This window comes from Saccostrea cucullata, unplaced genomic scaffold, assembly GCF_032062105.1.
Source record: "Saccostrea cucullata isolate Sc308-1 unplaced genomic scaffold, CSIRO_AGI_Scuc_v1 ctg4, whole genome shotgun sequence".
Classification (NCBI taxonomy): domain Eukaryota; kingdom Metazoa; phylum Mollusca; class Bivalvia; order Ostreida; family Ostreidae; genus Saccostrea; species Saccostrea cuccullata.
This window is the reverse complement of record NW_026920828.1, coordinates 951,231-964,248: the sequence shown is the minus strand read 5'-3', so window position 1 is coordinate 964,248 and position 13,018 is coordinate 951,231. Positions and strand designations below refer to the sequence as shown.

Sequence of the window (13,018 nt, the reverse complement as noted above, 5' to 3'; positions counted from 1 at the left end):
CAATGAAAATCTAACTCATTTCATCTAAAATCATATCAATAATCTACATGTACATTATTTAATACCTATGTTTATTCCAACATTTCCTACACTACTCAAATGCTGAGGTCAATTCCAAATTTGTAACGTTAACTCTCTCTCTCTCTCTCTCTGAGACTATATTTCAACTTTAAGCACCAAATTACACGCCTTAATCATGTAGCTTATTAGTGTTATGCTCTGCCGTCAGTGACATCGCACAGGAGTAACAATCAATATATACACCGCGACTTACATTTCTGTACTCGCTGTCTGTCACTGGGGACAATTATTGTGTCTTAGTAGTGGATCTAATACCCTTCTTTTTCCTTTCTTTTTTCCATCCCCGACAGTGTTTTCTACACAACTCTGGCTGGAGAATTGCATAAATCTGAAGGACAGCTAGACTGCCTGTGCCCACTCTGAATTATTGGATGCAAGGTAATTTAATGCAGGGATAGATAAATGATTTTTGCAGGGTGGTGTAGGGTTTTCTTCGAAATACATGTAACTATCACAAGAATGATAGAACGTACGCTGAGGCCCCTATACCATGTTAAAAGTGCACAGAAAAATCTCCTTCCATACCTTAATACTGGTATAAATATTGACGATTTTCACTAATATGCATAATGATTGACCTTTAGAGTCTGGCCTATGTCTAAACTCTGGTTTGTTTTATTTCCTTTTACGAGAATGTGACCCGACTTGACCCTCGATAAGGGGGGCGAACTACAGCGAGAGAGAGGGGTGCATTGTACTAAAAGCTGTAAACGAAAATAAGCAGCAAAGCCTCCAGTTTCACGATTGAAACTAATCACTCTGGATTTCTTATTCTTTAAATTAAACAGAGACCTCACTTTAATTTATTTCCTAGATCCTGGTCTTAATCAGGCCTTCAGAACACTAGACGGCTTTGTGATCTTTCTCATTCGTCAGTAATACAACACAGCGCTTTTTTTCCTCGGAAAACGGTATGGATTATATTTGCATTTCTATGTTGAAGGAAATCATTAATATTGTGTAAGCTGAGACACGAGGTTGGAAGTTTTGCTGGCCTCCTTGTAGCAGGGGTCTGTTGGTAGAACAGAGGAATGCGGGCCGCTAGCTGACAGTGTCACCGATCGCAGGCAGATAAATTTATCAGTCTTACCGCCAGAAGTTAAGACACACGTGGGATTGCCAGCTTATTTGTAATCGTATAAGTAAGTAATTTTACTTTCTCAAGTTTGTGAATGTTGGTAAGTGACAGTATATATATTGCCAAATATTATTTGCGTTTTTAGAGGGTACAATATGTGGTTGTGGTTGGCCGATATACCGGTATACTACAAAAATTCTACCACGAATCGGTACAAAATCATATACATTGTATCTGTGTATCAGAGTCATAACATTTTAAAGATTTTTTTTGTCTTTTTTGAAGTGACTTGCTGAGCTTAATAAATGTTACATATAGTGATGTGTTGTGAATTAGATGAAATAATCTACACTGTACATGTATCCCTTCATATTGTAAAATTGTCTTAATATATGAAATGTGAAATATGATACGTATCGTGATGCAGTCTACGTGTATCCTGATACCCCGAGATATACTTCAGTCGTATCTTTACATCCCCTACTGATGATAAATTTAAAAGTAAGTATTGTCTTTTAAATTATTAATTATATTAAACAATAGTGAGATAAAAATATTTCAGATGTTTATAATTTGTCAGTATATATCAGAAGCTTAAGTTAGAATAAGGCCTCTCCGTCCAAACTCCACCCATCTTTTATCTTTTTAAATTAAATTTTCATAATATAAAAAAGAGCATAAATATGTGTTTAAATTTTTAAAGGGATATATTGGCAGTTTTTAGAATACAACAGCGAAGACAAATTTAGTGCCTATATCCTTTTAGTACATTTTGCCATAAGACACCTTGTATACTATTCCCATTATAGAAATAGAGAAGTCAGAGGAAGCCGTTCAGCTTGCTCAAGTTTCATTATTTTTAACCCTGGAATCAGATCCACCTCAAAATGTTGATAAAATGAAAGGTTTCATTTCATATCTGTAATTCTGCAACTGTCAGTGATTTTGTATTTGTATATAATCAACGATATTAAAATAAAAATTTTGTGTATTTTCTTGCAAATATTTTTTGTTCTTTTAACAAAGGCAAGGTTTCAAGGTTTACAAAAGTTTAAACTATATGTGTATAATGAACGAAACATTATTTTGGATAACTATGAATTTAGTTCTACTTAAACCATTTTCGTTTAAATTGCAATAAGGCGACAGTTCAGTTTGAAGAGAAAAATACTTGAATAGGACAGCTATTTTCCCAAGTCGCTCTAATTGGATTTTTCTCATTTTGTAAAAGGCAGTTGGAGTTGACGTGATGTTTTATACAAAGAATACATGATGGGAGAAGAATGGGGGTATTTTTTCGCTTGACATCTGTAATAGGAGTCGTGAAATCTCCTACAAAGGCGACAAAGCAGACGAGAGGACGCGCTTGGCGGGAAGTCTCCAGACAAAACATTCAGATATCGACTGACACGAGAGAGAGAGAGAGAGAGAGAAAGAGAGAGAGATCCTATTATTTTGATTTTTCACAGTTTTAACCTGTTTTTACACTGCTGGATCTTGTTAAAATGTCGAAGCAATGTGTTTTATTAGGTCTGATAAACTGAACAAGACGTTGATGCTAAAGATAAACTGACAAAGTCCGGTACACATGCAGTGTTTTTGAAAGATACTAGCAACAGCCTCAGGTGTTCTCCTACTAGTATCACTAAAGCACATAAATACACAATATCTCAGCATGCTTATAATCGTGTCAAGATGGCAATCAATAGTCTAGTCCACAAAACGTTAAAATATTCAACGATATTAAACCAAATGCATTAACTAATGCTATATCTTGATTAATTTGGGAGGTCTGGGGGTTAAATAACAATGTATTTCTTATTGGTGTATTTCGTTGGCATTACCGAATCGATTTGTTACACCGTACAGACGTAGGAATCAGGGAATACAGCAGAACAAACAGTCTGTCAGATGTCAGATTTTGTATATTTTTATTATCTTCAAACTATTTAAGATATTTATGTTTGAAACGGTTTAGTTAAAAACTACCACAGCCTAACCGGTGCGTGAATCCAGTGGCATGTGTTCGTGATATTTTATCTAGCCGACTTACCAGATCTCATGCTTCACTCTTGTTTTTCAGGTGCCAGGGTTTTTGTCTTGAACTATTCAATTCCCATTTCCAGACTGATGTATAATGTGCACTGAAAATTCAATGAAAAGTATATGGTCAAAGAAAATAACATAGAGAGTTAATAAATGTAATGGATTAGTGTACAAGATGCCTAAAAAGAAATCCAAAAGTTCCAGGAAGTCCTTCTCTAAGACTGTTTGGGGACTTTCCGGGCATGATCTTTTCCCGGGGTCTTAGTCTGAATGATGCTAAGAGTTTTTTGGCGGCGGATCTCGGTATGGAAGCTGTGCACCTTTTCTGTGATTGTTCTTCTGGGACTAAATGTGGCCCTCCATCGGCGGTTTGTGGGACTAGAAGCAGAGTCTTTGTGGAACATCAAAGACCCAAATGGTATGATATTAACTCCCTTCAGTCTCCATGGAACATTTGAAAACCGTCTGCGTAAGCTGATGGAGAAGTCTACAGGAAATGGACTAGATGTGATAAAAATTCAAAACGAGGCACCAATGTCCGTGACTTACTCGGAAAATCTTATCAAGTGCGAGGATTTTGTGGATATATTAAACAGGACCTACCTGGAATCGGGCTGGACCAAGGCTGTTTATAGGGGAAATTACAAAGGACTACCAGTGGCAATCAAAACAGTGGATGTCAAAGGTCAACATCTGAAGTCATGTGTGGCTAAAGGTCATCGTCATGGAGACTGTTACCATCGTGCAGCTCAGAAAATTGTCAAAGAGATTGTTGTTTTGCAAGCTATTGCTCATGAAAATGTTATTAAGGTATGGTGTGATATATCGCTCATTCATATAGTAATATGGTAGTAAAATTAAAAGGGAGTGAAAAATGGAAATATGAGAAAACATTCTTTTGATAGTTGTAAAACTATTTTCTGATAAAATTTTATTCAGGTACAAGGCTTAATATAAAGTTCACTTTGGTAAAACGATTTAATTTCTCTCAGGTTAACATAAGACCTATGTACATCATTTGTAGCAAACAAAAGGCATAGAATTTATGTAATTCGTCATATATGACCAAACTAAAGATTGTTCATATTTGACCAACATTGAATAAAACACTATTTTGAAAAAAGATACTGGTATTAAACATGACTCAGTAATTTTAAAAACCGAATCTAACGCTGGAGAATCTAGCACCCGGACATCTAGACAAACTTTTAATGTGTTGTCTATGTACTCAACACTTCACTTTTGTACAACAAAAACTGCGCACATGTTTGCGAACCTCTTCCAAACGTCACACACAATCAGACATGACTTCTGACGCTTGTCAAGGATAATCGGTCAAGTTTTTGGCAAATTCCTGACGAGCACCTGCCCGTATGTGTAAATCTGTGTAAAAAATTATCTATACCAATTAAAGTTGACGTTAATAAAATTCGTTGCATTTGTCTTACGACGTGGCAAGTCGAGGGTGTAGCATCAACATTAGCTTGTCTTTATCGTCTGTATATGAAAATACATGTACCATAACCAAGCAATAACCCTTCTTCTTTAAGTTTAAACTTTAATAATTCAATTGTTTTATCATTAGAACATTTGTCATGTTGAAACTAAACACATTACGTATGCACTTTATTTTTAGATGAAATAATAAACATGTATTATAGAGCTGTATTACTAAGACACATATAACATTAATTCTCTATAAAAGATAATATTTAATTAAGTTTTAAATCGCAAGCTAGGAAGTAAACTGACTACATTCAAAACAAGAAATTGCTTATGATACGTTTTCAATCTTTCCAAAAATAAATAAATAAAATAAATTAATTTAAAAAATTAAATAAAATGATTATATTATACGACTTACTAACAGATCAAGCTTTTTCTTTGTACCGATTAGTTAAATAAGTAGATTTTTTTAAATAGATATTTATATATGTTAGGATTCTGGTTACGAGGCATCTAACATTTAATAGGAGTTATTTTATATAACGATTAATAAACTTAAGGTGATTGGATTCTGAATTCCAGAAACCATTAAATTAAAAAGAAGTTGTTTGTTGTTGTTGTTAAGATCCTGTGTACACGGCACCATTAAATGGAGTAGGTCTATAGCTTGTGGATTTGATTTTAGGTGTTAGGATTCTGTGTGCCAGGCACCAATAGCAACATTCAAGGGGTCGCCATGGTAACAGAGTTAGGTGAAAGTGTGGACTTGATCAAAATCTTACAGATGTCGTGGGAGGACCGCTTCAAAGTAAGGCATCCCAATAAATAGATTTATAATCATTATTATTTGTAGATGAAATAAGGACATTGATACTATTGCTTCCAGGTAGGTAGATTAAAATAAGAAATTTAATTGTTTTTAAAACCCTCACTCTACACAGATAAATTAATTTATATTGTATGTATACTAGTGGACTTTTGCAAAGAGCGCTGACTTTCACAGTCGACAGCTTACCTTTACACTTGTCTGTTGAACAGAATACGGAAGCTCTTTTTGCAATAAAATTATTCATCCACATATAAATAAACGAAAATAACGGGCTGAAATGAATCATATAAATTGCCCATGAAAATACCTACAACTACCCTACCCTCAAATACCAGTGCCCCAAACATCCTACTTCTGACCACTAAAAGGGTTTCCTTGTCTATATAGTCAGTTCTGTACCTACACAGGTTTAAATGTCGAAGTAAACTGTCAACTGTAAAAGTCGGTGCTCTTCGCAAAAGTCCAGTAGAATATAAACAATATACATGTACAATGTGTATGTTTTTAATGGAGATGCTCTATAGTAACTATGAATATTGCAGAAAAATACACAATTTGCTTTATTTAAATTTGTTTACGTTATCTCTCAAGATCAAGGAATCGGGCTTTTATCAGGTTGAAACTTATCAATCTGCAAAACTGACAATTTAAATTCAGATGTGAGTGAAAATTCAATTTCTGAAATTTTGCTTGTATATTATTTTATGATTAGAGTACTTGGTAAACAATATTTCTGTTGTTTAAATTAAAAAAAAAGGTTATTTAAAAATTGATAAAATACCATATGCACTGAATCCTGACTTCTGCGGATGACATATTAAATAACATTGCTCTAAAGAAAATAGCAAATATTATTGAACCCCTCCCCTAAATCTTATTTAAAACATTTATGTATTTTATGTTCTTTTTTAATTTTTTAAGGTTTATTTTTTTCAATTTTTTTATTTTAATTTTTTAATAAAATTTAAAACTATTTGTTTACTCTAATTAAAACTATGTAGGGAGAGGGCTAAAATAGGCTTTGCCTACTGCCCAATCCCATTCACTTTTATCTGTGAATAAAATTTTATATGAATAAAAAAACCTAATAATTTTATGTGCTATTCAGTCAGTATAGACATTTATACTTCACAAATGTAGATTAGTATATCATCGTAATTGTATGTCCCGACCTGTAGGTACTGTCCGAATATTTGGGGAGAAAATAAGGAAAATATTGTTTTAGTTAATACCTCTCTGACAAAGGCAGGAAAAGGGAGATATATATATATCATCACAAAGGAACCGGCATGCTGAAATCTATTACATCTTGTGTAAATGTTATTGCAGCAGTTAATTATCAGAATGAACGAGGGCAGATGAATCCCCCACACAGCCTTCTTTCTTATCTTCGGAGTAAACTCAGCTCTAATTAAAATATATTAGGGAAACAGAAGAATTGTACCCAAAATCAAAGAATACTTATTATGATTTTGATACTTTGGGGATCTTGAAATCATAAGTGACAAAGAACTACGAACGTTAATTTTCGATTCCAGCCTACATTTTACACCTATCTAATTCAATATAACATGCACTCTTGCCATTAAAGCTTATTTAGATAGAAAGAATAGATCATTAGTAATTGATAAATTTATTATTTTAATTCATGTGTCAAAAAATTAATTGCTTCTTTTTACAACTCTTTTCATAAAGGGGGAAGATTTCTCCATTGAAATCAGACTTCAAAACATCAAACTTTCCGTATCTTAAGGTTATCCGATCCTCAGGTTCTGAAAATCAGGCATTGAGTAATTGAAAATGCTCACAAAGATGTCTCTAAATTCTCAAATTAAAATGTATTTACCCACGGTGTTTCTTTAAAATTCATCTTTAAATTTAATCATATTATGTAGGGAAAATTAAAAAAATAATTTTTCAGGAAATGCGATTTGAACTACCTACTGCATATTTTTTAATTGATAATTGATCAAGAAATACATTTTAAGAATAAAAATCATAGGTATCCAGGCTTTTAAAGAAAATTGCATGAATTTTACAATTATTTGGACTTTACTTTCTCCTACTTACTTCCATTGTTTCATAATGCATAGTGTATGAATTGTTTCCTTTCAAAGAAAACACTGTAAATCACTTCTAATTTCAAATCATGCATATAAACATTGGTAACTAAGGCTAAATTAATAGAAAATTGATTTTTTTAAATATGCAAGTTTTACTTCATTTTATGAGGTACAAATGTCAACTTTTTAAATAACGTTTGTTAAAACTTTAAAGAGCATTGAATCATACGTAGAGGCATAAAATGAAAATTGTTGCATGAAAAAATTTCAATTTCAAGCCTTATTTTGATACTTTTTGAATTAAATTATAAATTAAAGAGTTATCCTTCCTGGCTGAGGATCGTATATCCTTAAACATTGTAAAGTTCAATGTATAAGATTGATAAAATACATTTTAAAAATTCTATACCATGTGTGAAATCTTTAAAAATGCTCATATATTTTTTGTTGCTTATATACAAATATAAAATATTACCCAAATATGTAAACTTTTGAAAAATGGCTTGGAAGTAGGCATCGCAGAACAGTACTATCGTTCGCCGTTCTTTCGTGTGTGCAACTTACAGTAAACTTGGGAGAAAATAAGGGGATAGTAAAAACAAGTGATTTCTCTTCCTAACGACGTTCGATCCTTTTATTTAAAGTCTTAAACTTTTTTTGCCAAGTATATTTTTAGTTTCTACATACATAGCTTAATTAAAATTCAAATCAAAAAATGGGGGTCAATACGCTTCTTTTGGAGCTACAGTACATTAAATATGACCCTTTTGCACTGAAATTTGTGTCTTAATTAAAAATTATATTTTTGACGTTTTCCCTCCAATATTTTTATTCAACAAAAGCATAAAACAAAATGAACTCTAAGTTTGTTTTAAAAAAAGACACTTGAAAATTGTGACAAAGAAAACGTTTTAAATTGCTTGGCATAATCAATTATTTGACCTTTCTGCACTAATAAAAAGTGATTTTTCTGGCATTGAAAATTTAATAAGCAAGAAAACTATTTTAAAGTCTTAAACTTTTTCTGATTTTAAGCAAATATGCCAAATTTATCATAAATATTTAGAAAAGATCATCAAAAGCGGGAGTATGATATAAATTGGCTCAATTTTTTCCCGGATTTTCAGAATATATTTACTATATTTGTCACACTTTGTTGATAGAATTCATAAGAAATATTTTAATAGATATTTCAGAACCAGCATAACACATTTAACTGCAAAAACAGCTTTTTGTACAACCAGGAAGGAAAAATAGGAATCCAATATTAACAATACTGTTGTAGTTCAAAATGGAAAAACTGATCATTTTCGTCTAAAAAACCTTCCGCTACAAAATATAGTCCCTATCTTAATTCTACTTGAATGGAATTTAATCGCTGTTTTTTCATTGAATATAATTAAATTTGCACTGTAGAATTCAGATTTAATGTTAGAACATAAAAAAGATGCAAAATTTTATAAATAAAGGACCTGACTAAATTACGCTCAAAATCTCAGGATCGAACGTCCTTAAGCAATAAGGACGCACTCACAAAGAAAACACTTAACAAAAGTTCTAAATAAAGATAACCAAAAACAATTATAACAACTCCAAACTTTAATTGCTAGACAAATGACACTAGCGACAAAGGAAAAGTATATTTTTGGTATGTCACTCTTAAAGTGTGTGTACATGGCTTTGTTTACAGATTTCATTTGACGTTTCTTCCATCATTGAGTGGATGGCCTCCAGTTCATACGGCAGCCTCGCTATGAATGACTTCCGGCGGCAGCAGTTTGTTCTCGTGGATGGTTCCCTTAAGCTATCTGATGTTGATGACGTAGGATTTGGCGATCCCGGTTGTGTCAAGAATGAAGACTGTACAATTCACTTTTCTAGCTCCAACTTCACACAAAAGTTAGCGTGATTTTAATGTTAAAATAATGGGTACATCATGTCCGTATACATGTCTTTAATTTACAAAGCGTTTCCCCATTCTGTTTTTGCGCTATTTATGCATTCTTATGACAAAATTCTCACATTGATTCGGAATTAAATGATGGAATTGTAGAATTCCTTTAGTCTTTGGTCTTTGGCAATTTTGTAAAGCTTAAAGGGGTATATATATTTGGACTTCAAATGTCGGATTTTTTAATACAATATCCAGAAGTAAATTTTTCTTTTCATTAGAATTCCATGTAAAGAAGGCACGTGTTTAAATTACAATGAGAAGAAGAATCTTTACAATGGTGGTCGCCATTTTACAACGTTTTTATTGCCACACGGTGCTCCCGAGTCCCTGCGCCCTCTGGTGGACAAAGTCGTGGAGGGTTACAGCAATCTTACACTGAATTCTCACCAAATAGTTCAACTAATGAAAAAAATCAAAAGTCTTTACGTGTCTGGAAAATATTTAAAGAGACAGAAACAACAGTTTTCGAAAGGTACGTAAATAAAAGTTTTTATTTTATTAAAGAAAAAAATTTAAAAAACAAAAAGGGTACTCTCCTAAATAAAGTTTTGGAAATTTATATATCCACTAGTGGCTTCATTCTTGCGATAGCGTTTCAGACTGGTAAAGTATTCAAGCCTATTTATAAACTTTTATGAAAACTTTAAATATTTGGCGTTTCTGATTGATATATACATGTATGTATATTTTTCAAGTACTTCAACTTATTCCTCAAAATTCAAATTCAAGAAAAGTGTGGTGTTTAAAGTAACAATATACATTCAAAGAAAGTCAAATTAGAAATGGAGGAAATCAACAGTATTGTACGTTTGTGTTCAATGAAGTTGGTGTGTAGACAAATCAAACTCGCCCATAAGTGTTTTCAAGAAAGTTCAAATCAATAAAATTGAACTCATTTTTACCTTTGATGAATAAAAGATATACAGTGTAACCTGCCTAATTCGACATGCCCTGGCAGACGGAAAAGACAGTCTGCCGGATTTCAAAGTATAAATTAACATTAAAATTAGTAAAATAGGAAATAAATTTAACGTCGGAATTTACAGTGTGAGGGATTACACAGGTTTCGGATCAGACAGTTTTCACTGTATTCGGAATTTCACAAGTTTTCACCTTAGGAGAAAACAATTTTAAGGGAGAGGTCACAATGTAAAGCCAATCTTCATGAGAAATTTTAAGTAACTAATTTAGAAAGAGTCATGCTTTGAAAGGAAGAAAAAACGAACTAGTAGTATGAGTAGAGGCTTGCATATAGACCTAATCGAGCCTAAGATGTAAAGGTGTTTCCAAGAGCTTGATTCAGGGTCAATGTTATTTGATTTAGTAGTATAAAAAATTATTCTTGGCATATACATGTAATTCTCTTGACTGGAGTGAATTCAAACTTAGTATGTATAAGGAGGCATGTCATGACCCAGAATCGAGGTCATGTTCTAAGGGTATACTAGTAGTCACAGTTACCAGTGTGGACCTTGACTGTTGTATCAAACTCAAACAAGATGATGTTCTGGTTATTGTCAACATGTGCGTCATGATTGAGGCTCTCAACAGTTCTATATGTCAAATGTATTGAGAAACAGTCTAAAACACCCGCCCATTCTTGAAACGTCAGGGGGACTACATCTGTTCTATTTGTTGTGCATTCCTGATACACACAAGCTTTAAATGGCACCGTTATATATTGTTCCATCGATATTTTATTGCAGATTATCGGTTTTATCCTGGCAGTGATCTCCCTGGAAAGTTTGACTACAGATGTCGCCTCTCGCTGTCGGGGACAGGGTGCACACACTCAGCTTTTGATGTCCTAGAAGCGGCAGCACTCTGTGACGCGGACCCAGACTGTCGTGGATTCGTTGTATCCAAGCAAAGGACTTGGGCAGGTAACATAAACTGGCCGGAACAAGTCAATTTGAAGGGGAAAATATGAATTACATGTGTATAATAATTTCTGGCAAGCTGGTAAATAAATATATATGTATAGAGATGTACTTTTATTTACCAGTTAAGATGAGGAGTGCCTATAGCATAATTTTTCTTTGTGCAAGTTTTTGAAGCCATCCATACTCCAACCAACCCTAACTTGATTGAAGTAACTGCGATGGATTTAAGAGATTGTCCATTTTGATCTTTAATTAATTCAATTTTTTTTCTTTTGTACAGGTCGTATGTTGGTACATTTTAAGTATGGTTTTGATTATCCATCAAAGAACTCCAATACGTCACTATATGTAAGAATCACGTGACATTCATACTTGTGTTCCTGCATAGAAAATAGCTGGGTCACGTGATTGGATTGACTAGCTCATCTTTTACGAGGTATATGTGCGAAGAAATTCTTGAGCAAAATTCCCAACATCAGAAGTTTTGGAAATGAATTGTTAAAAGGGAATTCGAACTTAGACTGCGGAGATGCCTAGAAGACAGTTGATTTATTTTGCTCTCAAGAAATATTGTTCATCCAACGTTATCCCCGAAAGTGTTCGTGAAAATAATTCCTACGTCTTTGATTCGTTATCTTTGTTAAATTGATACGAAAAGGAAAATACACCATGTTCATGTTCGATGTGAATTATTTTAGCTTTAATTTGAACGTAGATAAGTTCTTAAAATTTGTTCGTTATCCAATGCACTGTTTTTACTTGGCTATCGTATACAACTTTTCTTTTATAGATGTAAATTATTTTCATTTTGCCCCCCCCCCCCCCTCTGAGGATTACAACGTGTTTTGTTTGTATTGTTGGAGGTTCCGTACAAGTGTTTCCGTGCAATAATCTTGATTTCAGAAGGTGCTCTATGTATACAGGGTAATATTGTTGAGAGATCTTAACAAGAGTTACACAAATCCTCAGCATTCCATGATACAATTCACATTTGTTGTTAATTTTGTTTAATTTTATTCAAGTTAAACTTTGTAATTCAAACAAAGCTTTGTTCCATAATGTTTCCATTTGTGTGGCATTTTGATATGAACTTGTGTGTTTAATATTTGGTTACATCTGATGCCTATACGAGCCATTGGTTTAACCATGGTTGATATTTATGTTCAGTAGTCTTCAGTAAAACTTTGTAACTGTTTTCTGTTTGTCGGCGTAATATTGCTTTGTTAAACGGTTGCTGGTATATGCTTATCAAATGAACATTATACCGCAATGTTGTTGTATATTAATAAAGACAATCCAATCTTTATTTTGTCTTAATATTTCAAAAACGTGTGTTATGGGTCAGAATTACCCTAAATGCCAGCAAAGATCAATAACACAATTTAAACTTAACAATAATTTATTTACAGTAATATATAATAAGTATATGAAACATAAAGTACAAACTTAGCAAGAATCTAAAAATACATACATCAGAGTGTCCGTTGCTGCACACAATGTCCCAGTGAAAATATATCCCAGTTATATCTCAATAGTGCTTATACGACCAAAGTCTTCACAATTATTGTATATCTACGCATTGAATTGACAGGGTATTTATACAGTATTATAAATCTAGAATATTCTAGAAAATGTTAA

The 13,018-nt window shown here is 33.0% G+C and overlaps 1 protein-coding gene across 2 annotated transcripts; it reads left to right on the top strand.

Moving 5' to 3' along the window:
• The first annotated feature begins 243 nt into the window (after positions 1-243).
• On the top strand, positions 244-12,684 carry LOC134258432 (extracellular tyrosine-protein kinase PKDCC-like). 2 transcript variants are annotated; one of them, XM_062740981.1, is made up of 8 exons: positions 244-459; positions 1,025-1,223; positions 3,243-4,015; positions 5,337-5,459; positions 9,234-9,442; positions 9,716-9,969; positions 11,204-11,380; positions 11,661-12,684. In XM_062740981.1, the coding sequence occupies exons 3-8, from the start codon at positions 3,476-3,478 to the stop codon at positions 11,741-11,743; spliced, it is 1,386 nt and encodes a 461-aa protein (XP_062596965.1). In that variant the 5' UTR covers positions 244-459; positions 1,025-1,223; positions 3,243-3,475; the 3' UTR covers positions 11,744-12,684. The 2 variants fall into 2 exon arrangements, with proteins under 2 accessions (XP_062596965.1, XP_062596964.1); XM_062740980.1 differs by lacking the exon at positions 244-459 and having other exon boundaries at positions 776-1,223.
• The last annotated feature ends 334 nt before the right edge of the window (positions 12,685-13,018 follow it).

Excerpts from the sequence above, each read along its gene's own strand:
- LOC134258432 (XM_062740981.1), top strand. The coding sequence starts at position 3,476 with ATGATGCTAAGAGTTTTTTGGCGGCGGATCTCGGTATGGAAGCTGTGC. Across the intron at positions 5,460-9,233 it reads CGTGGGAGGACCGCTTCAAA|ATTTCATTTGACGTTTCTTC; the intron begins GTAAGGCATCCC and ends CTTTGTTTACAG. Across the intron at positions 11,381-11,660 it reads CAAGCAAAGGACTTGGGCAG|GTCGTATGTTGGTACATTTT; the intron begins GTAACATAAACT and ends TCTTTTGTACAG.